This window comes from Miniopterus schreibersii (genome assembly GCF_964146895.1).
Source record: "Miniopterus schreibersii genome assembly, chromosome: 2".
Taxonomy (NCBI): Eukaryota; Metazoa; Chordata; class Mammalia; order Chiroptera; family Miniopteridae; genus Miniopterus; species Miniopterus schreibersii.
In genome coordinates this window covers 167633366-167658247 of record NC_138102.1, presented here as the reverse complement: position 1 = coordinate 167658247, position 24882 = coordinate 167633366, and the positions used below count along the sequence as shown (strand labels likewise).

The window sequence follows — 24882 nt, the reverse complement described above, 5'->3', positions numbered from 1 at the left end:
GTTACTTGCTCATGACATTTGTCCTTTTTATCTTGGGATGTTGTCATTTTTGTCAGTTTCTATCAGAGCTCTTTATACTACAACGATAACTACAACTACTACCACCAGGTCCTTATGCTGCATTCACTTATATGAACTCATCTGAGTGCACAACAATCCTACAAGGTGGACAATGTGTGTATATTTTATGTATATTATGTATAAATTTATATATTATATATAAATATACATTTATATTTTGACTTGAGCAGATTTTATTTTGCAGTCAAGACTGTAGCAGACAACATAAGGGTAATCTTTAAACTGAGTCTCAGTGGCGAGGTGACTCTGGTCTGGAAGAAGCCTGAGGCAACCGAAATTTCAAGAGGTCCAGGTTTAGGTCTAAGAAGATGTACGTGGTGTAGTCATGATGCTGCTTTAAAAATTCTCTCTTTGTCTTTGGTAAAACACAGTTTTAGCATAATATAATTTGTTGCGTAGCACTATATAACTAAATTAGGGGTTCCCTCCAAAGCCAGAAAACAGGGGGGTGGACAAGTTGGAGATTTATATGAGTGGCTTAATTGCTTTATCCAAATAACACTTCTTCCTGAGTGACCAATTCTGCAACCTTGATCCCACCTGAAACAAAGACCCAAACTACCTCCATCTTGTCATATCTGTTTCTCACTCAGTAGCTTAGATTCCTGCTTTCCTGTTAGAAAGAGAGAAGTGAGTTTTCTGAGGCCCTAGAATCATCTTCATTAACTTTGAATTGAGGTAATCAAAATGAGAATTTAAAAAATAATCTAATCAGGACTCAATCCTTGGGGTACTCATTCCCCTGCTCAGGTTTATGCTTAGCTCCACATGCGTCCACTCTGGAAAACAGAAGTGGTGCACCAAGAAGGGAAGCATCTGGAAAGATGCTGAACTTGAAAAGAATCCTGGTGTATTAGTCTGCTCAGGTGGGCTGCCATAACAAAATACTACAGACTAGGTGGCAACAAATTACCGCCAAACTTGGCAGTTTAATGCAGCAAACATTTAGTATCTCATAGTTTCTGTAGGCTGGAAATCTGAGCATGGCTTATCTGGGTCCTCTGACTTATGGTCTCTCATAAGGCTACAATCATCTTATGGGTTGCCTGGGGTGAATACTCCCCAAACTTACTCACCTAGTTAATTGGCAGCATTTAGACCTTGGTGGACTGTTTAATAGAGACCCAGTCCCTTGCCGGCTGTTGGCTGGAAGCCTCCCCCAGTTCCTCGTCATGTGGGTTTCTCCATACACAGCTCACAACATGGCAGCTGGCTTCATCACAGCAAGGGAGAGAGCAAGATAGATCAACAAGAGAGAAACCAAGAGTCTTCTTGACACCTAATTTCTTAAGTGACAGCTCATCACTTTTGCCAAATTCCGCTTATTGGATGCATGTTACTAGGTTCAGCTCACAGTCAAGTGTGAGGGAGATTACATAAGGGTGTGAATACAAGGAAATAGGAATAATCAGGACCTTTTAGAGGCTACTTAACCCAGTCTTCTGTTCCAAAGCTAGATGAGAGTGCACCCTGTGGGCCAGAGGGGAGGGAAGATTCCTCCACTGGCCTCTTGGGCCATGAACTGTAACTGAGATGGTGAAGTTTGGCCCCTACCAGCCTTAGGCATTATCTATTGGGACAGCAGCATCCTGAGTCCTCTGAAGTCCTATCCTCAGTGGTGCTTGGAGCTGGGTCCTACTAGCTGGTGAGAAATAATTGTGACTTTAGAGAGAGAGGAAGGGAGAGGGAGAGAGAGAGAAACTTTGATGAAGGAGAAACATCGGTTGGCTGCCTCCCACAAGCCCCTCACTGGGGGTCAAGCCCACAACCTGGGCATGTGCCCCAACCCAGAATTGAACCGGTGACCTCCTGGTGCATTGGGGAGGTTCAACCAACTGAGCCACACTGGCCAGGCTGTTTTTTATTGATTTTTAGAGAGAGAGGAAGGGAGAAAGAGAGAGAGAGAGAGAATAATTTATGTGAGAGAGAAACATCAATTGGTTGCCTGTGCATGTGGCCCGACCAGGGATTGAACCTACAACCTAGGTATGTGCCCTGACTGGGAATCAAACCTGCAACCTTTTGGAGTAGGGGATGATGCTCCAACCAACTGAGCCAGCTGCCCAAGGCCTCTGTGTCCTTTTTTATGCTTAGTATCTTTTGTTGAATTTCTTACTATGTTCCTTGAGCACCCTTTTAATCGTTGTTTTGAACTCTCTATCTGGTAGACTTCTCGCCTCCATTTTATTTATTTCTTTTTCTGGAGATTTCTCCTGTTCTTTCATTTGGGATATGTTTCTTTGTCTCCCCATTTTGGCTGCCTCTCTGTGTTTGTTTCTATGCATTAGGTAGATCTGCTATGTCTCCCAGTCTCTGCAAGGTGGTCTTATGTAATAGGTGTCCTGTGGAGTACAGTGGCACAGTCTCCCTGATTACCTGAGCTGAGTGCTCCAAGAATGTCCCTTATGTGGGTTGTGTGTGATCTCCTGTTGTAATTGAGTCTTGATTGCTGTTGGCACATCAGTGGGTTCGTTTGATCCTCAGGCTGATTGTCTGTGAGGATTGGCCATGACCACAGTGTATAAGCTACTGTGCAGGAACAAACCCCAAGGAATGGGATTCATCCTTGGTGCCTGCTGAGACCACCCTTTGGGTGTGCCACTTGTGAAGTTAATTGGGTGATGCCTGTTGTAGTCTAAAACTGCCATTGTGTGTGTTGGTTCTGGGTTCTTGTATGAGGGGCTCTGGTGCAGGCCAAAGTCAGCTGCAGCCTGTGACCTGCCCAGGGCTACCTGGTAGGAGTTACAAAGTGATCATGGTTGTTGACTGCCTGTGCTGGGCCTGGTGGCATGTGAGAGAGGCCACACTGTGAACTGAGGCTGGTTGTACCTGCAGCTGCTTAGCAAAAGCACAAGGCACCCCAAGGCCTGCCACCACCTGCTGGCTGCCCATAGGTTTAGTCTGAAAAAGCCTTAGGTGTACAAAAGTTGGGTGAGGTGGGGTCACAGTGAGTTACTACAGTGAGGCAAATGGTGTTCACCAGGTTAATTCAGGCACCACACAACAAAAGGCACAGGAACACATCAAGGCCAGCTGCCACCTGCCTGAGTCCTGCCAACTTTTGAGAGTTATTAAGAAACACAGCAGCCCAGCTGAAGCTGGTTTCCTGACACTAAGAGTCTCTGGTGGTGTTCCAGTTGGTTGGGTGGGGTCTCAGGGATTTTTCAGGGTGGGGCACCCATCAGCCTAATGCAGATTTAGATTTAGCCCTGTGGGAGGATCACTCAACACAGAAACAATGGTAGCTGTCCCTCCAGTCATCGCCCTGAAGCCACACAACTAATTTTCTCCCTGTAATTCTCTGGTGCCTCCTGAGCTGCTGTCCCTCTGCTGGAGCTCAGGGTGAGTACCTGCGAGTAAGTCTGTGAGTGGGCTCTTTAAGAGGACACCTAGGTTTCCATCAGCCATTTTACCCAAGCAGACTGAATCCCCACTGATTTTTATAGCCAGGTGTGGGAGCTTCTCTTCATGGCACAGGTGATCTGGGCTGGAACTCTTTGCTTCTTAGGGGAGGACCTCTGCAGCAGAGATACCCCTCCACTACCACAACTACCATGCCATGGGTGTGGGACTAGCTTGTCACATGTCTCCTCTCTCCTATCAGTCAAGATGTAGCTTCTTAATAGCCTTAGTTATAGGACTTCTGTTCAGCTAGTCTTCATATGGTTATCCAGGTTGATTGTTCTACAATTTAGTTGTAATTTTGATGTGGTCATGGGAGTTGGTGAGAATAGTGGTTACATGCTCTGCCATCTTGACCTTTGGAACCCTCCCAGAGACCTACTTTTTAAATATTTAACAGCACACCACTGTATGGTCTCCTAAAATCTCTCCATGTCGTGTAATCTGTGTCTGTGTCTGTCTCTCTTGCAGATGTAGACCTGAGGCTGGAGAATGGAGGCCAACGCTGTGAGGGGAGAGTGGAAGTGAAGTACCAAGGAGTATGGGGCACAGTGCATGATCATGACTGGAACTTGGAGGATGCAGCTGTGGTGTGCAGACAGCTGGAATGTGGAGTTGCTATTGATGTTCCCAGAGGGTTTTATTTTGGATCACAGGATGGGCCCATTTGGCATTCATATCTTTCTTGCAAAGGGACAGAATTCAAAATCAATGACTGTATCCGTTCTGCGGTTCAAAAATATCATGAAATGGACTATTCTCATAACTGGGATGTTGGAGTAGTCTGCTCAGGTAAGGTCTGTCTTGTCTGGCAGGGGATCCCCAGCAGTAACAGCCTCAGTCTCATTCTCAGAATAACTGAGAACACAGGATCACAGCCTTTAGAGCACACTTGGGTGAAGACTCCAGTTACACAGTGATTCCTAGAGCATTAGGCATTCAAGGAAGCATAAGAGCTTGTTTAGCGCTAGACAGTAAATAGTCTATATCTATGGATCACTGAACTTTTCATCTCTGTGGTGTGTCATGAGAAGTAGGGAGGTGGGATCAAAAGTTCCATATAGGTACAACTGCTGGGTTGTACCTGTATGAATTCGTTTTATCATGGTAGCTGTTTGTATTCTTTCATGAGATGGTCAGTGAGGTGCAGCCACAAGAGGGGACATGGAAGAGGCACAGGAAAACAAAGTTTATTATACTTACAAGTCCTAGAGAGAGAGTCACTTAATTCCATAAGGGGGCCACATGGGGAAAATACCAAGGAAATAGGCTTAACAAGCAGGTGGGGAGCCAAGAGGGAATGAAGACCTGTAGACAAATGACTTATGTTGGGGGACAGGGTGGAGTACACAAGCAAAAGGCATAAAGGGATTTCATAGGTGTGCTTGAATGTTACTAGGTCACAGTCAGGGGAGGGCAAGAAGGGAGCCTTGTGGCAGGGGTCAGCCTTATCACATTAGTGTACCTGGTGAGGGTGGGGTGCTCACAGCCTGTTTGTGGGGATGTTGAGGCAGCAGGAAAATATCAAGTTTTAAAACTTACAATACAGTAGCTGGAGTGAAGCAATTACTAGACAGTGAGGCCAAGAGAACCTGAAGTGGCACAAAAAACCTGAAGTTCAATACTAAGTGTGTTTGACCTGTGCCAAGGTGGAGGCAGTAAAGACAGCAATGAAATCAGAGTGCAAATGGGTGGTCTTAATATTTGTCAGAGATGTTTCCAGTTGTTATTACAATGGTTAATAAAATGTCCAAGACACTAATACCATCAGAACAGCTTGACTTGGGAAGATATCATCAGATATCACAATGAGTTTCCTAAGGCAGGTGATTGGGTCTTAGAAAAGGGCCACCCCATCTGATGGAATGTTGGGAGAGGTAGAAACCTGAATACATTTGCAATAAGTCCTTAGCAGGCCAAAAGACTGACTTAGCCAATCAACTCTTTTGTATTATGCATGGGGAAGATCACTGGAAAAGCAGTCTTTTTCAATCTCACCTTCAGATCTTTGATGATACTTACCAGGCCTCTAAACAATTATTTTCATTTTAAAAGCTACTTTATTGAGGTATGATTGACATACAAAAACATATACATGTTTAATGCATAGAAATTGATGACTTTGAAGATAAGTATACATCTGTAAAACAATTACCAAACCATCTATGTTATAATCCTATTACCTCAAAAGTTTTCTACCATCCTCATTATTATTATTATTGAAAGTAATTCTTTTCATGGGGGCATTGAATTTCAATTAGGAATTTTTGCTTTAAGAAAACCTGTTTTCTGGTATTTCAGGTAATATTCCTTAAAGTCATGATGGCCTAATCATGATATCAACTGCAGATAAGTTTGTGGAAACACTGCAGGATAAGTCAGTATCTGAGTGAAAATGGAGTGTGTGGTGTTGGAACTTTTAATGTTATCATCTTAAAAAAATTGATGCCCTTGGTATTAATTTTTTCAGTTCAGTCATTGTATTCTTGAGCTCCAGGAATTTTTGTTTTGTTCCTTTTTATGTTTTCTATTTCTTTATTAAACTTTTCATTTTGTTCGTGCATTGTTTTTCTTATTTAGTTTAGTTGTCTATCTGTGCTCTCTTGTAGCTCATTGAGCTTCATTAAGACAATTATTCTGAATTATTTGTTCATAGATATTAATTTCTTTAGGATCAGTTACTGGAGCATTATTATTTTCCTTTGCTAGTATCATCTTTGCCAGATTCTTCATGATCTGTGTCTGCATTTGAAGGAGCAGACACTTGTTCCAGTCTTTACAGACTGTTTTTGTTTTGTTTTGTTTTGTTTTTTTATAGGTAAAGATATACTACAGTCAAGATCCCTTGATTGATAGGACTGCCTTCAGGATCATGGTCTAGCAGAGCTGGAGTCAGGTCATGTAGCTGCTGCTGGGTCTGCTATTGGGTCTGTGGTCAGTGGGTCTGGTAGCAGGGGCACAGATATATGTAGTTCCTGCTGAGTTCCTGGGTAGGCAGGACTTCCTCCTGAGTGTGGTAGAATGGAGCTGGAGCCAGGTCACAGGGCTGCTATAGGTCTACAGTCAGGTTTACATTAGGCCTTCCTGTTACTTGGGAGTGGCTACTTTTGGGTCCCTGAGTGGACAGGGTTGTCTCGAGGACCACAGTGGTGCAGGGTTGGATCCAGGTGATGGAACTGCTTCTGGGTTCACAGTCATGTCTATGGTTGCCAGACCTCTTAGTGAGGGCATGTATTCTCATGTATTCTCTGGGGTTCTTTGGTGGATGGGACTGGTGGCAGGACCATGGACAAGTAAGCTTATACCAAATCTACAGGGAGATGGAACTGCTTCCAGGTCGCAGCTGGGACCACAGTCAGAAGGCCTGCCACTGGGGCTTGGACATGACTTCTCTGATTGAACCTCCTCAGTTTTGGCTCCACCTTGGTTTTACAACCTCTCATCTGGATCCCGAGCCTTCCACAAAGGCACTTGTGTGTTTAGATGGCTGCGAAATCATTGTTTCTGTGGGAAAGCAGAGGTTAGGGACTTCCTATTCTGCCATATTGCTGATGTCATATAGGAACAGAGTTAGGAAAATGATAGGATAAAAATCAGTTACATCACTCTTTAGCATTTGCTAAGACTCCTGAGCCTCAGAAGAAAAACCTCTAGTAGGACTTGATGACAATCTCAGCTGTCCTGTAACTCCCACTAAGAACTCACTCTCATCCAAGTTTATCAACAAATTGTAGGGTTTCAAAGAGATGGCTAGAACCAGCCCCTCCCTCTGCTATGTCTCTGAGCTTTCTTAACATCCAGACTTATCTTTCTCATTTAGATCACCTAAGATATTCTTGTAATTTTTTTGTCATAAAAATTATCAGAAAAATAAAATGTGAAACCATAAAAGTGAATTTATTATGTCTATATTTCTAATCTTGAGCCATCAGTCTATCTATAGGTTGATGTGCATTCATGGATACAGCCCTCATGATTTTCCCTATCCTCAGTCATTTGGGGGTTAGATCCTGAGAAAGAAGCTAATCAGAATTTGAGCCCCACAAGACTCAGGATGACTTTCTAACCTTTTTTGACAGATAGGTCTCTATAATTTCATAGCCCTTTTCCCTCTAGGTTGGTTCTGTTCTTCACACTTCTTCATTAAAGTTTGAATGCTTATGTATTGTGCAGTTTCCTCAGGCCATGTAGATCCCAGTCCCCTAGACGAAGACTTCATTTCTCTAATAAACCCTGAAATATATGTTCTAGATATTCAGCTATTACAAATGATCTGTCTTCAGAAACATATGCATGGAGGTCCCATTCTGACACTGATTGTTAAGTCCTGTCCCCATTTGTCATTCCTTGGAAAAGGAAAACTTTAACACCATTGTTTACGGCATTTCACTTCTAATTGTCAACATGTGATTGTGAACACTCACTGGGTTTGTTTGTTTTCTCTTAGGATTTGTGCGCCTGGTTGGAGGGGATGGACCCTGCTCAGGGAGAGTAGAAGTGCATTCTGGAATAGACTGGAATTTAGTATCTGGTGGGAACTTTACATTCCTCACTGCCCAGGTCATCTGTGCAGAACTGGGGTGTGGCAAAGCTGTGTCTGTTCTGGTGGATGTGCCCTTTAGAGAGTCAGATGCACGGGTCTGGGCTGAAGAGTTCTGGTGTGAGGGGCAGGAGCCTGAGCTCAGGATCTGCCCCAGAGTGCCCTGTTCAGGAGACACTTGCCAGCACAATGGGGCTGCTCAGGTTATTTGTTCAGGTGAGATACAGAGCATGTCTTTAACTTCCCTGCATACTCTGTTGGGATGAGAAAAACATGATATTTTGCTTAAATCCTGTCTTCTACCAGCATACACAGAGGTGCGGCTCATAAAAAATGGCACTTCTCAGTGTGAGGGACAAGTGGAAATGAATATTTCTGGAAAATGGAGAACGCTCTGTGCCTCCCACTGGAATATGGCCAATGCCAATGTTGTCTGTCGTCAGCTTGGCTGTGGAGTTGCCATCTCGACCCCAAAAGGAGCATATTTTGTGGAAAGAGATGATCAGATCTGGAAAGCCCAATTTCACTGCTCAGGGGCTGAGTCCTTCTTGTGGAATTGCCCTATGACTGCCTTGGGCATTCCTGAGTGTATCCATGGAAACACAGCCTCTGTGATCTGCTCAGGTAAGAGAGGGGAAAGGGCTAACCGGTACTAAGGATGTTTCTTGAGTGACATGTCCCTAAGAGCAGAAAGTGTGGAAAAACTGACTTAAAAATAAGGTATTTTGTGGTGAAATATTGTTCTTCTCATTGTTTATTCATTTTTCAGGTCAGGGCAAGAAATGTTAAGAGGAATAATATTTTTAAAGTAAATATTATTATTTAAGTATAATCATAGAGAACAATGTGTAAGCAATAAGTGTATACCTCTGTCATATACCCGAACCCAGATTAATATAGAGAACATTACTAGTGCCCAGGAAATCACCTTCCCTTCCCACCAATCCCTCTGCTCTCCCTCCTCTTCAAAGGAGAGGTCCTCAAAGAACTAGAAAACGGAGAACAAACTAAGCCCAAAATTAGTAGAAGGAAGTAACAATGAACAGAGCAGAAATAAATGAAATAGAAACTAAAAAGACAATAGAAAATATCAATGAAACTAAGAGCTTTTTTTTTTTTTTTTTTACTTAATCTTCACCTGGGGATGTTTTTTTAAATTGATTTTTAGACAGAGGAAGGGGGATAGAGAGGGAGAGATAGAGAAACAATGATGTAAGAGAGAAACACTGATCGGTTGCCTCCATTACGTACTTGCTCTGATAGGGGATCGAACCCAAAACCTTTTGGTGGTACAACAGAAATACAAAGGATCATAAGAGACTATTATGAACAATTATATGACAACAAATTGGATAACAGAAGAAATGAATAAATTGCTAGAAACACACAATCTGCCAAGACCAAACCTTGAAGAAATAGAATCTTAAGGGACCAATAACAAGTAGGTAGATTAAATTAATTCTCAAAAAACCTTCCAACATAGAAAAGTCCAGGAGAGATAGTTTCACTTGTGAATTCTATCGGACACTTAAAGAAGAATGAACACCAGTTCTTTTCAGTCTCTTTCAAAAAACAGAAGAGGAGGAAACACTTCTAAATTTATCTTATGAGGCCAGCATTACCCTGATAGTAAAACCAGATAATGACACTGAAAGAAAACTATAGACCCATAGCCTTGGTGAATAAAGATGCAAAAATTCTTAATAAAATATTAGCAAATTGAATTTTGCTCATATACCATGATCAAAAGATCATACAGCACAACCAAATGGAATTTATACCTGGAATGCAAGGATGGTTCAACATATGCAAATTAATAAATGTGATGCACCACTTTACTAGAATAAAAGATAAAAATCATATGATCATCTCCATGAATGCATAAAAAGCATTTGACAAAATACAACATCTTTTCATTATAAAACACTCAACAAATTGGGTATAGAAGGAACATACCACAACATAATAAAAACCCATATATCACAAATTCACAGCTATCATTATATTCAAGTGTGAAAATTGGAAGATTTTCCTCTAAGATCAGAAAAATCTACAAGAGTGTCTATTCTCATCACTTTTATTCGGCATAGTACTGGAAGTCCTAGCTAGAGCAATCAGGCAAGATAAAGAAATAAAAGACATCCAAATTGGAAATAAAGAAGAAAATTGTCATTATTTGCAGGTGATATGATGTTATATATTGGAAATCTTTTTAAAAAATATATATATATCTTTATTGATTTCAAGGAGAGGAAGGGAGAGGGAGAGAGAGAAAGAAACATCAATAATGAGAGAGTCACTGATTGGCTGCCTCCTGCATGCCTCCTGCTGGGGATCGAGCCTGCAATCCAAGCTTGTGCCCTGACTGGGAATTGAACCTCGATCTCCTGGTTCCTAGGTCAATGCTCAGCCGCTGAGCCATGCCTGGCCAGGCTATATTGGAAATCTTAAAGATACCAAAAAACAGTTAGAAGGACTCAACAAATTTAGTTAAGCTGTAGGATATAAAGCCAACATATAGAAGTCAGTTGCATTTTTATTAATCAGAAATAAAACATTTGAAAATGAAATAAAACTATCTCATTCACAATAGTATCAAAAAGATTAAAATACTTTAGAATAAATTTAACCAGGAAGTGAAAGATCTGTACAATAAAAACTACAAGAGATTGATGAAAGAAATTGAACAAGACCCAAACAAATGTAAAGCTATCACAGTTTATGGATCAAAAGAATTAATATTGTTAAAATATCCATACTACTCAAAGACATCTACAGATTCAAAGCAATCTCTAGAAAAATTCCAATGGCATTTTTCACAGAAATAGAAAAAACAATCCTAAAATTTCTATGAGCCGTGAAAAACCCAAATATCCACAGTAATCTTGGGAAAGAAGAATAAAGCTGTACTCATCACTCTTCCTGATTTCAAAGTATATGACAAAACTATGGTAATCAAAACAGCACTATATTGGTATAAAAAAGGACACATACATAAATGGAACAGAATAGAGAGGCCAGAACTAAACCTATGCATATATGGTCAATTAATTTACAACAAAATAGCCAAGAATATACAATGTGGAAAGGATAATCTCTTCAATAAATGGTGTTGGCAAAACCAGACAGCCACCTGCAAAAGAATGAAACTAGACCCTTATCTTACACCAGACACAAAAATAAACTGAAAATGGGTTAAAGACTTGAATATAAGACTTAAACAATAAAAGATCTGTAATAAAGCATAGGGAGTAAAGTCCTTGACATCAGTCTTGGCAATGATTTTTTTGGATTTCACACCAAAAATAGACATAAAAAACAAAAATAAACACATCGGACTACATCAAAATAAAATGCTTCTGTACAGCAAAGGAAACCATCACCAAATGGAAAGACAACCTATGGAATGGGAGATAATTTAAAAGTTGCCAATAAGCAAAAGAAAAGATACTCAATAAAATTAGTTATTAAGAAAATTTAAATTAAAGTGTAAAGAGATATAACGTCACAAACTAGAATAGCTGAAGTTAAAGAGACAATTCTAAATTTTAACAAGGATGTGGATTAATGAGAGATCTCATATATTGCTGGTGGTAATCTAAAAGAAAATGACCTCCTGGAAAATCAGATTTTTTAAAGTCAACTTACTAGGTTATCCAAAAATTCTACTACTAGATATTTACAAAAGAGAAATGAAAACATATGTCCACAAAAAAATTTAGGCAAGAAGGTTCATAGCATTTTTATTCATTAGAGCAAAAACCTGAAAACCAAACAAATTTTCAAAAACAAAAGCATAGATAAATTATAGCATATTTATACAATGGAAGACTTTTAAGTAATAGAAAGAATAAACTACTGGTCAATGCAAAACTACACAGATAAACCTCAAAACATGTTGAGTAAAAGAAGACATACAAAAAGGAGTACATATTGTATGATTCTATTAAATTCTAGAAAACATAAAACTAATTTATTGTGTTAGAAGCTGTCAGTCTTTGTCTGGGGATGGGTTGTGAGGGCTTTTATTGGCTTCAAAAGGCACAGGGAAGCTTTTTAGAGTCATGCATCTATTTTGTATTTTAATTGTGGTGGTTGTTATATGGTACATGCAATAGTCAAAACTTATGAAAATGTACTCTTTTTTCTTTTTAAAAAATTTGAATTATAGTTTACATTCAATATTATTTTGTATTAGTTTTAGGTGTACAGAATAGAGGTTAGACAATCATACACTTTATAAAATGTTCCTCCTGATATTTCTAGTACCCAACTGGCACCATAAATAGACATTACAATATTATTGACTATTCCCTATGTTGTACTTTACATCCCCATGACTCTTTTGTAAACACCAATTTGTACTTCTTAATCTCTTCCTTTTTCATCCAGTCCTACCCCTCCTCTCTCTGGCAACCATCAGTCTGTTCTTTGTGTCCATGAGTCTGTTTGGATTTTGTTTGTTTGTTAATTTTGTTCTTTAGATTCCGCATATAAGTGAAATCACATAATATTTGTTTTTCGCTGACTTATTCACTTAGCATAATACCCTCTAGGTCCATCCATGCTGTCACAAATGGTAGATTTTATTATTTTTTATGGCTGAGTAATATTCCATTGTAAAAATGCACTACAGCTTTTTTATTCACTCATGTATTGATGGGCACTTGGGTTGCTTCCATATCTTAGCTATTGTAGACAATGCTGCAATGAACTCAGGAGTGCATATATTCTTTCGAATTAACGTTTTGGGTTTCTTTGGATATACACCCAGAAATGAAATCACTGGGTAATAACAAAGTGCCATTTTAGTTTTTTGAGGACCTGCATACTGTTTGCCATAGCGACTGCACTAATCTGCATTCCCGCCAACAGCGCATGAGGGTTCCCTTTTCTGCACATCCTCGACAGCACTTTTTTGTGGATTTATTGATGATAGTCATTCTGACAGGTGTGAGGTGATATCTCATTGTGGTTTTAATTGGCATTTCTTTGATGATTAATGACATTGAGCATCTTTTTATATGTCTATTGGCCATCTGTATGTCCTCTTTGGGGAAGTGTGTATTCAGGTACTCTGCACTTTTTTTTTTTTACCCTATTGTTTGTTTTCCTGGTGGTAAGTTGTGTGAGTTATTTATAAATTTTAGTCATTAAGCCCTTATCAGATGTATCATTGGTGAATATATTTTTTCCATTCAGTAGGTTGTCTTTTCATTTTGTTGATGGTTTCCTTTGCTGTGCAAAAACATTTTGGTTTGATGTAGTTTCATTTTGTTTATTTTTCCTTTTGTTTCTCTTGCCTGAGAAGATATAGCAGAAAAAATATTGTTAAGAGAAATGTCATAAATTTTACTGCCTCTCTTTTCTTCTAGGAGTTTTATGGTTTTGAGTCTTACATTTAAGTCTAATTCATTTTGAGTTTATTCTTGTGTATAGGGTAAGAAGGTGGTCTAGTTTCATTTTTTGCACCCCTCTGTCCAATTTCCCCAACATTATTTATTGAATAGACTGTCTTTACCCTGTTGTATGTTCTTGCCTCCTTTGTCAAATATTAATTGACCATATAGGCATGAGTTTATTTCTGGGTTTTCTATTCTGTTGCATTGATCTATATGTCTGTTTTTATGCTATGCTATTTTGAGTACAATGGCCTTGTAGTATAGCTTGATATCAGGTAGTGTGATTCCTCCAATTTTGTTCTTCTTTTTCAAGATTGCTGTGGCTATTTGGGGTCTTTTGTGGTTCCATGTAAATTTTTGGAATATTTGTTCTAGTTCTGTGATATATGCTATTGGTATACTGATAGGAATTGTGTTAAATGTATAGATTGCTTTGAATAGATGGACATTTTAATGATGTTAATTGTTCCTACCCATGAACATGGAATATGCTTCCACTTATTTGTATCTTCAATTTATTTCTTCAGTGTCTTATAATTTTCTGAGTACAGGTCTTTTACATCCTTGGTTAAATAATTCTTAGGTATTTTATTTTATTTTGATGTAATTGTAAATGAGATTATTTTTTGTCTTATTGATAATAGCCATTCTAACAGGTGTGAGGTGGTATTTTAGTATAGTTTTGATTTGCATTTCTCTTATAACTACTGATGTTTAGCATCTTTTAGTATATCTGTTGGCTATCTGTATGTCTTCCTTGGGAAACAGTCTATTCAAGTCCTCTGCTCATTTTTAAATCATTTTGTTGTTGTTGAATTGTATGAGTTCTTTACATATTTTGGATATTAGCCACTTCTTGGCGGTATAATTTGCAAATATTTTCTCCCAGTCAGTTGCCTTTTTGTTTTGTTGATGGTTTCTTTTGCTCTGCAGAAGCTTTTTAGTTTGTTGTAGTTCCATTCATTTATTTTATTTTTTTACTTCCCTTGTCTTTGGGGTCAGGTTCACAAATATCCCTCTGAGACCAGGGCCCATAAGTTTAGTGCCTATGTTTCCTTCTTGTATTTTATTGTTTCAGGTCTTATATTCATGTCTTTAATCCATTTTGAATTAGTATTTGTGTATGGTATAAATTAGCAGTCTAGTTTAATTCTTTTGCATGTGACTTTCCCCTTTTCCAAACACTGTTTATTGAAAAGACTTTCCTTTATCCACTGTACGTTTTTGGCTCTTTTGTCAGGGCATGGAAACACCTAAGTGTCCTTCAATGGATGATTGGGTAAAGAAGACATGGTACATATATATGATAGAATACTACTCAGCCATAAAAAAGATGAAACATTGCCATTTGTGACAACATGGAGGGATCTTGAAAGTACTGTGCTAAGCAAAATAAGTCAGATGGAAAAGACAAGAACCACGTAATTTCACTCTTATGGAGGATATAAAACAAAAAGCAACAAATGAATAAATAAAACAAAACAAACAAACTCATAGATACAGACAATAGAATGGTAGTTAGCAGAGGGGAAGGGGAATAGGGGAGGGCAAAGAGGGTAAAAGGGTCAAATGCTAGGTGATGGAAGGAGTTTAGTCTTCGGGTGATGAACACTCAATAGAGTATATACATGTTGGACACCTTACATTTACACAATGTTATTAACCAATGTTACACCAATAAATAATGAGAAACAAGAAATTTTGGCATAATAAGAACTCTCCATAAAGAAGGTGAACTCTGCCTGGCTGTCATGCCTCAGCGGTTGAAAACTGACCTATGACCCAGAAGATTGTGGTTCGATTCCCGGTCAGGGCACATCCTGGGTTGTGGGCTCGATGCCCAGTGGGGGTGTGTGCAGGAGGCAGCCGATCAATGACTCTCTCATCATTGATGTTTCTGTCTCTTTCTCTCCCTCTCCCTTCCTCTCTCTGAAATCAATAAAGATATATATATATTTTAAAAATGTGAACTCTAATGTTATGATAACATTACTTATATTTTCCAGCTTTCATCTCAGGCCCCGTCATTAGGTTATTATTTAGTTTAACTCAGTTTCCTGCTCTTCAACCCTACTAACACTTTGACCACTGCTGTTTCCGTAGGAAAGCAGACCCAGGTGCTGCCCGAGTGTGACTCTGTGTCTGAACCGGCAGGCTCTGAAGCCTCAGAGGAGAGCACCGCCAGCTGCTCAGGTGAGGGGTCCCACAAAACCAGAAAGCCCTTCTGTGTCCCTGTGTAAATACCCCATTGGCCTGACTCTCTCTCCTCAGACAGTGGACAGCTCCGCCTGGTGGACGGGGGCCATCCCTGTGCCGGCCGAGTGGAGATCCTTCACCAGGGCTCCTGGGGCACCATCTGTGATGACAGCTGGGGCCTGAATGATGCCCAGGTGGTGTGCAGACAGCTGGGCTGTGGAGAAGCCCTCAGGGCCACGGTCTCTGCTCACTTTGGGGAGGGATCAGGCCAGATCTGGCTGGATGGTGTGAACTGCACAGGAAAGGAGTCCCACGTGTGGAAGTGCCCTTCCCGTGGCTGGGGACAGCACGACTGCCGGCACAAGGAGGACGCAGGGGTCATCTGCTCAGGTCTGCACTGCACATTGTCCATAGGCTGGAGGAGGAGGTGGGGCCCCGGGAAATGGGAGCCTGAGCCCTGAAGGGGTGTTGCTGAAAGGGCCAGAGGGCAGTGCCTGTCTTTCTAGCAGGTATAAAGATTGGTGCTTTCACTTCCTCCTGCAGCAGCTGAGGCTCTGGTCCTTCCTTCTCAGCAATATCTCCTGACAAAGCCATTTCTTACAGAGTTTCCATTGAAAACAGGGCTCCCTCTTCAGTTGCCTATGGTACTAAAATCTTGAGATTTTACTGATGTTATAATGAATTACCATACACTTAGTGGTTTAAAACAATACCAATGTATTATTTTATAATTTTGTATGTTAAAAGCCTCACAGGGTCTCACTGTGCTGACATCAAGGTGTCAAGAAGGCTGCATTTTTTCTGGAGGCTCTGGGCAAGATTTCTTTTCCCTGCCTTTTCTAGTTTCTAAAGGCCATGTGCATTCATTGACTCCAACACCCTTTCTTTTTCTTCAAACAAACAATGTTGCCTCCTTCTGACTGTTCCACCTTGCTCACACTTCCCTCTGAACTGAAGCTGGGAAAGTTTTTTTATTTTATTCATTTATTTTTTAAATTTATCTTTATTGTTGAAAGTATTACAGATATCGCTCCCTTTTTTCCCCATTGATCCCCCCTATCCCACATCTGCCACCCCCCCCCCCAAAGCCTTCACCACACTGTCGTCTGTGTCCATGGGTTATGCATATATGCAGATAAGTTCTTTGATTAATCTCTCCCCACCACTCCCCCACCCCTGCCTTCCCACTGAGACTCATCAGTCTATTCCATGCTTCTATGTCTCTGGATCTATTTTGTTCCTCAGTCTATTTTGATTATTAGATTCCACATATGATTGAGATAATATAAAACAGAATCAGGAAGAATCAGAAAACCTGAATAGGCTAATAAAAACTGATGAAATCGAAGCCGTAATAGAAAAACTCCCAGCAAACAAAAGCTCTGGTCCAGACAGCTTTACAGGGGAGCTTTCTAATTTTTTAAGTTGTAGGGTTAGATTACTAACATTTTTTTCTTGCTTTTTGAGGTAGGCCTGAAGTGCTATGAACTTCCCTCTTAGGACTGCTTTCCTTACCAATAAACTTATTTGTTTTTAAGAAGAGTGAGTTTAAAGATGTAATTAGCCTAGGCCCACCTGGTTAATCCATAATATCCCAGGTTAATCTCACCACCGCAAGGTTGTTATCTTAATCACATCTATAAAGTCCCTTTTACCATGTAAGGAAACATATTCATATGTTCCAGGGGGTAGGATGTAGAAATATTTGAGGGTCCATTACTCTGACTACCACCCACTCTCCACACACTCCCTTTCACATACTCTGTCTGAAGTTTTGTCAGGAAGCAGGATTCAGGTTTTCCTCCCTGCCAAGGACCCAGGTTGGTGTTCCTCTCTGTTCATTTTCCACTACATCATTGTGGTAGAGATAGACAGACAGAAATGGACAAAGTCAGGGAAAAGGGACACAAATTTCACTTAGTGGGTGTCTCCTCAGCAGAGTCAGTGATGAGTGTTCACAATCTTAGGGAGAGGGAAAAATGCGGAGCATTGAGTAGAATGCTTTCACTGTGCCCTCTTCTCCCCTCTTTCCCTTTTAGAGTTCCAGGCCCTCAGGATGGTGAGCGAGGACCAGGAGTGTGCTGGGTGGCTGGAAGTTTTCTACAACAGGACCTGGGGCAGTGTCTGCCACAGCCCCATGGAAGCCATGACCTTGTCCATGATCTGCAGACACCTTGGCTGTGGGGACAGTGGGACCCTTGAATCTTCTGTTGATTTTAGGGAAGGTTCTAGACCCCGGTGGGTGGATGGAATCCGGTGTCGGAAAACTGATATGTCTCTCTGGCAATGTCCTTCTGACCCTTGGAAATACAGTTCATGCAATCCAAGAGATGAAGCTTATATCACGTGTGCAGGTGAATTACTGCTTGTTCCTGTGTGTCTGTGCCACTCCTGTAGGATGTTGTTAGTGAGACTTTATATTTTCAAATCTAAGGAATGGCTTTAAAATAAGTGTACAAAACTTAATTGAATCAGATTATTTAATCCACATGTTGCAATCTTGTTTCAAAGGAAAAAATAAGAATACCTGTGCTGACAGCAGTCTATGTGAAAAATATCAGGAATTGCATTGAATGTGTGGCGAGCATGATTAATACTCTGATAAACTTTCTAAGGAATGGCTAACTAATTGTTAGTTAAAAGATATGCTCACCACCTTAAAGTAAGTAAGGAACAGAGTAGAGAATCTATCCTGCTTGCTTTGTCTCTTACACTCATGGTCTTTACTCTGAAATGCATCCACACCACTTGGATGACTTCTCAAGTCAGTCTGTTGGTTGACAGTAATTGAGTGCCTGCCTGTAGGTACAGATTTATATTCCAGGTAAGAGGACAGAGAAGAGAAGGAATCTAGTCACTGTTCTCATAGAGCTTAGAATCTAGTGCTGAAAGCCCTCATGAGGCAGAACTTTCAAGTGTCATGAAGAATGAGAAAGTGTGTAATTGGGGCAAAAGAAAATCACATTTAGATGGAGACCTGGAGGTTGAGTAAGAGTTTCTTAAAGGAAAGAAGAGGAAAGATCATGTGGGTCATTGTAAATACTGAGTTGGGAGGGGACACGTATGTGAGGCACTGAGAAAATTCCATCACGGGCAGAGCAGAAAGAGGGTGAAGGAGACGGAGGCAGGATTCACCTGGAATGGTGAGCAGAGCAAAGACCTGTGTTAGGCAGGACCCCAGAAAACAATCCTGTTAAAGAGGAATTTGTTCCAGTTCTTGGCTATCACATCATGGAGTCCTGCTGGGAGGTCAGTGGCCTCGTGTTCCTATATTTTTCTGCTTGAATTTGTCTCTTCTAAGAAGCTCTTAGTACATTGGTCTTTTTGGCTGATCCTCCATCCTCTGGGCCTTTTTCATTTATATTGTATAGTCTCTGCTCCCTCATTCCATTCTCCCAAAAATCTCCAAAGCCGCTGGAATTTGGAGCCCATCATCTGCAAATTCCCTTCTACCTTCAGTACTCCCTTTGCTTTTATGTTCAGATCAAAACCTGGCTTTTTCCCTGAAAACACTGATTTCCCTATCAATTGGAGGCTGTGTATTTCTCTTTCAACACACTTTTTTCTGGGCCCAGACTTGGACTAGGTATGTTCCTTGCTCTCAGTTGTCATTTTCAACAATTCCTGTTTTGTGTTTCTTCTCAACATCCATTTACTTTGAAATTCACTCCATGATTCAGTACCATCTGCTGCTTCTGTTTATTGCTGTCATCCCGCCTTCTGGTTGCTTCTCCTCATCTGCTGAAAAACTGCAGCACCGGGCTCATCAGCTTCTTCGTCTATGTCTTACTTCTGGAACTATTAGTTAGGATATTGTCAAATTACTCTCAATTGGTTAATTATTTTTAATTGTTTCCTTCATATCTAGATAGAAGATGCTGGGTTTTTTAAAGAACTTGACTAACTAAAGCCAAATCACATAGATGCTCCAAATCAATAAGCTTACAAAGCCCTCAAATCTCATTCTAAGATATTTGAAGTCTGAATGAAGATAGCAATAGCTTGGCCTGTGTTTCTTTTTCCTTCTTTCCCTTTTCTCTTGTTCCTTCCTTCTCTTCTTCCCCTTCCTTCTTTCTTTCCTTCTTTTGCATTTTCAGTGTTTTCTCTCCCTCCCACCCCCAGCCACACCCCATTCAGGGTGGACTCTACGCTGGGTGGTGCCTGAAATCCACAGCTGTGAGAAATAGATATTTTAAAGGCAGAAGCGAGGCTCACTCCCTTTCTTGCCTCTTTTTCTTACTCATAAGATATGCAAGGTCCTTCTTCTAGGGGAGCTTTCATTCAGGTATATGTGGCGTGTGTGTATGTGTGTGTGTGTGCCTGTGTTTGTATTTGTGGCGGAATGTGGGCAGTGATAACCAAGTAAACAGATAAAGTAATTTCATCTGGTGATAGAGGCTAGGATCCATTGAATGTTCCAGTAACTCAGCCCATTAGATTAATTATGAGGCCTGTGTTTTCATTTGTCATTGGACTGAACCAAGGACCTTAAATAATCTTGTTGTGGGGAAGAGCATGCCCAGCTGTCCCTGATTCGGTGCTTCCCCATTGTCTGCTTCTGCAGGAAGGAGACCCAAGAGCTGTCCCACTGCTGCCCCCTGCACAGGTACATCAGCCCCTCCCACCTCCCCTGTTGGCTCCTAGAGGCTCCTTCCTTTCCACAAGGGGTGGTAACAGGAGGTACTTCTGCCTTTTTAGACAAAGACAAGCTCCGACTCAGGGATGGAGACACCCAGTGCTCAGGGAGAGTGGAGGTTTGGCACAGTGGCTCCTGGGGCACAGTGTGTGATGACTCCTGGAGCCTGGCAGAGGCCGAGGTGGTGTGTCAGCAGCTGGGCTGTGGCTCTGCCCTGGAAGCCCTGCAGGAGGCAGCGTTTGGCCCAGGAAGTGGACACATCTGGCTGGATGAGGTGCAGTGCAGGGGCAGGGAGTCCTCCCTGTGGGCCTGTGCTGCGGAGCCCTGGGGGCAGAGCAACTGCAAGCATGAGGAGGATGCTGGAGTGAGGTGCTCTGGTGAGTGTAGGAGCATGGGTCTGGCTCCGGTAGAGCTGGGACAGAGGTGGAGCAATGGGCTGGAGTAAGATGGGGAGTTTGTATTCAGAAAGCATCTAAGTGCTGTAGCACTGGGTCTAGGAGATGGGGCACTGGGAGAACTCAATATTGATATTGTGGTAACTGAGGGGTGATTTCAGGGCTCAGGTGGGAAAAGTGGGTTGGTTACCCTGTATTCTGGCTAATTCCTGTGCTCCAAACTCCTGTTTGTCTCTCTAGGTGAAAGAACAACATTTCCCACCTCTACAGCAGGTATAGTGCCATCAACCATGCATGGGAGAGAATATTCAAATTCTTGGGACATGTTCTATAGAATCTCTAACAGAATTAGATAACCCAGGAAAGGAAATCCTGAGGAGTGACTGGGTGGAAGGGAGGTATCAGGGTATTTTCCCTGGAGAAACTTCCCCTTCCCTGGTTCACTGTGCCAGAAGTTTCTTATGCCCTCAGGCCATGGGAGGCTGGCTCCTGTGTTGCAGATTCTGTGTTTTTTTCCCACCTGCTTATGAGTGTTGCTCCTTAGTAGCTGACACCCACGCCAAGGTTGTTTGATGCTCTGGTCTGGTGAAGCCCAAGAGAAGGGGCTGAAGCTGTGCCCTGGCCCTCAGAGGTTGTTTTAGCCCGGAGCTCCCTGATGATCCGCAGCATCCCTTGGACCACAATGGAGTGGAGTTGAATTTATCTTAGGACACAGCCTGGGGGAGTGCCCATCAGGGTTCCAGTCAATCCCGTTATGTTGGAAGCTGGGACTTCACTGTCTTGAGCTCTCTGGAAATGCTGGGATACGTGAGTTTCCCTGTACATATGCCCTTCTCCATATCCTCTTGGATTTGTTCTTTTTAGGGACCAGATCTGGCCCAAGTCCTGTCCCTGGCATCTTCTCTGTCCCTGGGATCCTTTGCCTCATCTTGGGGGCCCTTCTCTTCCTGGTCCTCATCATCCTGGTGATTCAACTGCACAGATGGAGAGTGGGGCACAGAGGTGGGCTGCAGGGGGTACTGGGCAACAAGGAAAGCGTGTGGAGGTAGGAAATGGGGCTAGGGGTGACAGGGGAAAACTGCGCAAGGTATCTGTTTTTACCCCATTAGTTTGCAAATCCATCTGCCCCACGTTAGCATCTAAGGGCTGAATATACAGAGCTTCTTAAGAAGGGGGTGTGAGCACTCATAAGTCCTGGCTTTTTATGTGAGACAAGAAAGGGTAGGAGCTGAGCTTTGGATACAGGGTCAGACAAAGGTAGGAGGTGCAGACATGGTGCATGGGTATAAGACTATTCAGGGGTCCTGGAAGCTGTGAGGGTTTTCCCATGCATGAGCTTCGGGGACAATGAAGGATCAGCCTGTTAGTTCAGAAGTGTCTCAGGTGGGAATCTCTGACCTGCTGGTGGTCTGCTCAGCCTTACCCAGTTTCGAAGATGCTGTTGAAGAGGCCACATATGAGGAGATTGATTATCATGTAACACTGAAGAAAGATGCTCTACTGAGCAGCCCAGGTGAGTGTCCCTACTTTGCCCTCATGGGACCTCTACTTCTAAGCAACCTACTGGCTATGAGCCAGATTTTCTCAGCGTCTGCACACCCCATATGTACCCTAGGCTCACAGAGGCAGGATGAGCCTCTCCAGACTTCCTGTGAACTCGACCCTTGATGCTACAAGAGTCATGCTAGCCCAAGCATTTTTTCTCAGCCTTACTGTGGAGCCTATGGGTGTGGGAAGGGTTGTTTTGTTTGTTTTTATGATGTTTTCCTCCACATTAGGGTCCCTGTCAGGTGACTCAGTGACAAAACTGCCATATTGCACTAGAGATGGTGAGGAGAGCAGTGACTATAAATCTGTCCTTGGTAGTAGAGGTGGGTCTGTCTTGGCTGGGTAGTGGGGGCAGAGGAACTTCCCTCACAGAGGAGAGCTGAGGGAAATAGTCTTCCTTTGACTGAGATTAGAAGGGTCTCTTGTCTTGCTGGGGTTTAGTTTTCCTTTTCTCTGGTGGCTCTGAAATGCCTCATGTTGGGGCTGGGCTCTCAGTTTCCAGAACCACCCTCATTCAGTCATAACAGGTACAAATTGTTTTTAAAAATAACATCCGGAAAGTATAATCTGATAAAATATTTTAGTAATGCTTTTTGGTGTGAGACTTGCTTTGAAAATATGTAGTTTTAGTCAAGAAATATTGAGATATTTGGATAATTTTCTGGTTTATTAGCACATAAAAATGAAATGCATGGCTTTGGAAAAGACCTGTTAAAGCCTGGGGTGAATGGTGCCTCTGTTTAGCAGTCATCAGAATCTCTGTATCAGAAAGGATTTTAGCTGTTTCCTAAACCAACCCATTTACTGTGGTTTCACCTGACTCCCTTGTCTGTCCTTAGAACCCCCAGCTCAGAGGACTGATGCTTTTAGAGAGGTTTACGATGATGCTGAAGAGGTACTGGCGCCCAAGACTCTTTCTGCCTCCCAGATGAGTGGGTGGGAAGTGCCTCCAGAGGAGAATGGGGTGAGACAGGTTTTTCAGACAGGTGAGTGGGATTAGTTGATCCCTGTCATATTTTGTCTCTGGCCTGGAAAGGATGAATTTGATCTCAATGCCCATTCTTCTTGTAGATTCAAAATTTGGATGACCTCATATGTTTGACAGCATCACTTAGACCCTATTCCTTTCTTTAATGCTTTCATATTCCTTGGGAGGGAGGAAGCACTCTGTAGTCTTGTATCTGTGTTTCCTTAACTTCATCTTCGATATGTCTGCATTAAGACTTGTAGATTAATTGAGCATATTTACCAAATCCAAAGCCTCTGTAGTGAATTACAGATTAAGAATTTGTAGGTAGCTAAATTCTAATCTGCTCCAGACATTTCAATGGCCAAATGAAGATGCTCATTCTCCAGAGAAGAGTGTTGTTCATCTGAGAGCTCAAGTGATTCCATGGGGAGGGGGCAACTGTGAAAGAATCTTGTGATGGTTTTTGTTAGCATTTGGAAACACAAGTCAAGGCCATCAAGAGCAGAGTTAGATTTTTAGTAAAGAACTGAGATTTCTCCAGATGTGGCCTTCTGACTCCTTCTCCTTGTGAACTCAGGTATGGCAATTGTGAAAGGAGAAATTTTCACATCCTGTCATATGATTCTTACCATTCTTGGGCTATTTCCCTGCTGATTGTGTAAGCCAGGAAAAAGGCCTTTAGAGAGCACCTGTGTTGCTCACAAATCTCCTGTGATCCAGTGTTTCCTAGATAAGCTGTGGCCCCAGAAACCCACTTGGACTGGATCCTAATAGGATAGTCCTGGTACACCCCTGCTGTAACTAATATTAAATAGTCCGATCCTACCTGATCATCAGTGGGTCCCCAGAGATGCTTTTTTAAATTTTATTTTATTACCATTTACTAGACTTGCTTCTACCATGGGGCACTTCCCTGTCCCTCTATCACAGTTCTAATTAAACTTCTCTTCACTGTTGCAGGCTCCTCTCTGCACTTCCCTGGAGGAGCAGCTCATCCTGGGAAAGAAGATAGTCCCTGGCTGCTCCAGGGGGACCAACAGGACCCTGAGTATGATGCTGCTGAATTAAATTCCCCTAGAACACCTACAGTGACTTTCCATGCTGTTGTATTAAAAAAGAGATGAGACCTCAGATGTTCTATCTGTATTCCAGTAGGGTAGTACTGATCTATAATTGTATTATATGTCAATTGCTCAAAATTAAATATTCTGAATAAAGTACTTTTTGTTTTGTTGATAATTTAGCAAATTTGAGCCATCTGCTTTTAGAGGATTGGCCTTCAATCTGTGTCTCTAAGAGGAAATCCAGAACTGACTTTTTTTCTCATCTCCCCACAAGTTCCTCAAGGCTGTTCTTTGCCCAGGCTCACGGATGTTGCAGGTCACTCTTGTTTAGACAAGAGACTCTAAACTTGGTCCATACTCACACCCTCATTCCTAGCATGATGAACTCATTAAAAAAAATCCTGAACATTCATGCATGCTTTTTCCTGAGATGTCACCACAAAAGCACAAAAAGAGCTGGCTGCTATTAATTTTTTGGTGATAAAAATCATCAGGAAAATTTAAGGAAGAGTTAGGACAAACTTCACTACCCAAAGCTGGGAGAGTTTTAGGATGAGCCCTTTTATGAACTGGGTGCTCAAGAAGCAGCCAGGAGTTGGTGAACAGATTTTCAGAGTGTTTAGACTTAGGAACATAAGAGGCAATCAT

The 24882-nt window shown here is 41.7% G+C and overlaps 1 protein-coding gene across 1 annotated transcript in view; it reads left to right on the top strand.

Annotated features, from left to right (window-relative positions):
- LOC308552617 (antigen WC1.1-like) overlaps nucleotides 1-21701 on the top strand; it is a gene marked incomplete at both ends in the record, with an annotated part of 39401 nt that extends 17700 nt beyond the window's left edge. The window contains 9 exons of the mRNA XM_081127827.1: nucleotides 3955-4275; nucleotides 7931-8239; nucleotides 8330-8647; nucleotides 15529-15618; nucleotides 15697-16011; nucleotides 17661-17975; nucleotides 20186-20227; nucleotides 20320-20634; nucleotides 21517-21701. Coding sequence (XP_080983953.1) covers nucleotides 3955-4275; nucleotides 7931-8239; nucleotides 8330-8647; nucleotides 15529-15618; nucleotides 15697-16011; nucleotides 17661-17975; nucleotides 20186-20227; nucleotides 20320-20634; nucleotides 21517-21701 — 2210 coding nt within the window. The remainder of the gene's footprint in view (nucleotides 1-3954; nucleotides 4276-7930; nucleotides 8240-8329; nucleotides 8648-15528; nucleotides 15619-15696; nucleotides 16012-17660; nucleotides 17976-20185; nucleotides 20228-20319; nucleotides 20635-21516) is intronic.
- Nucleotides 21702-24882: the final 3181 nt, after the last annotated feature.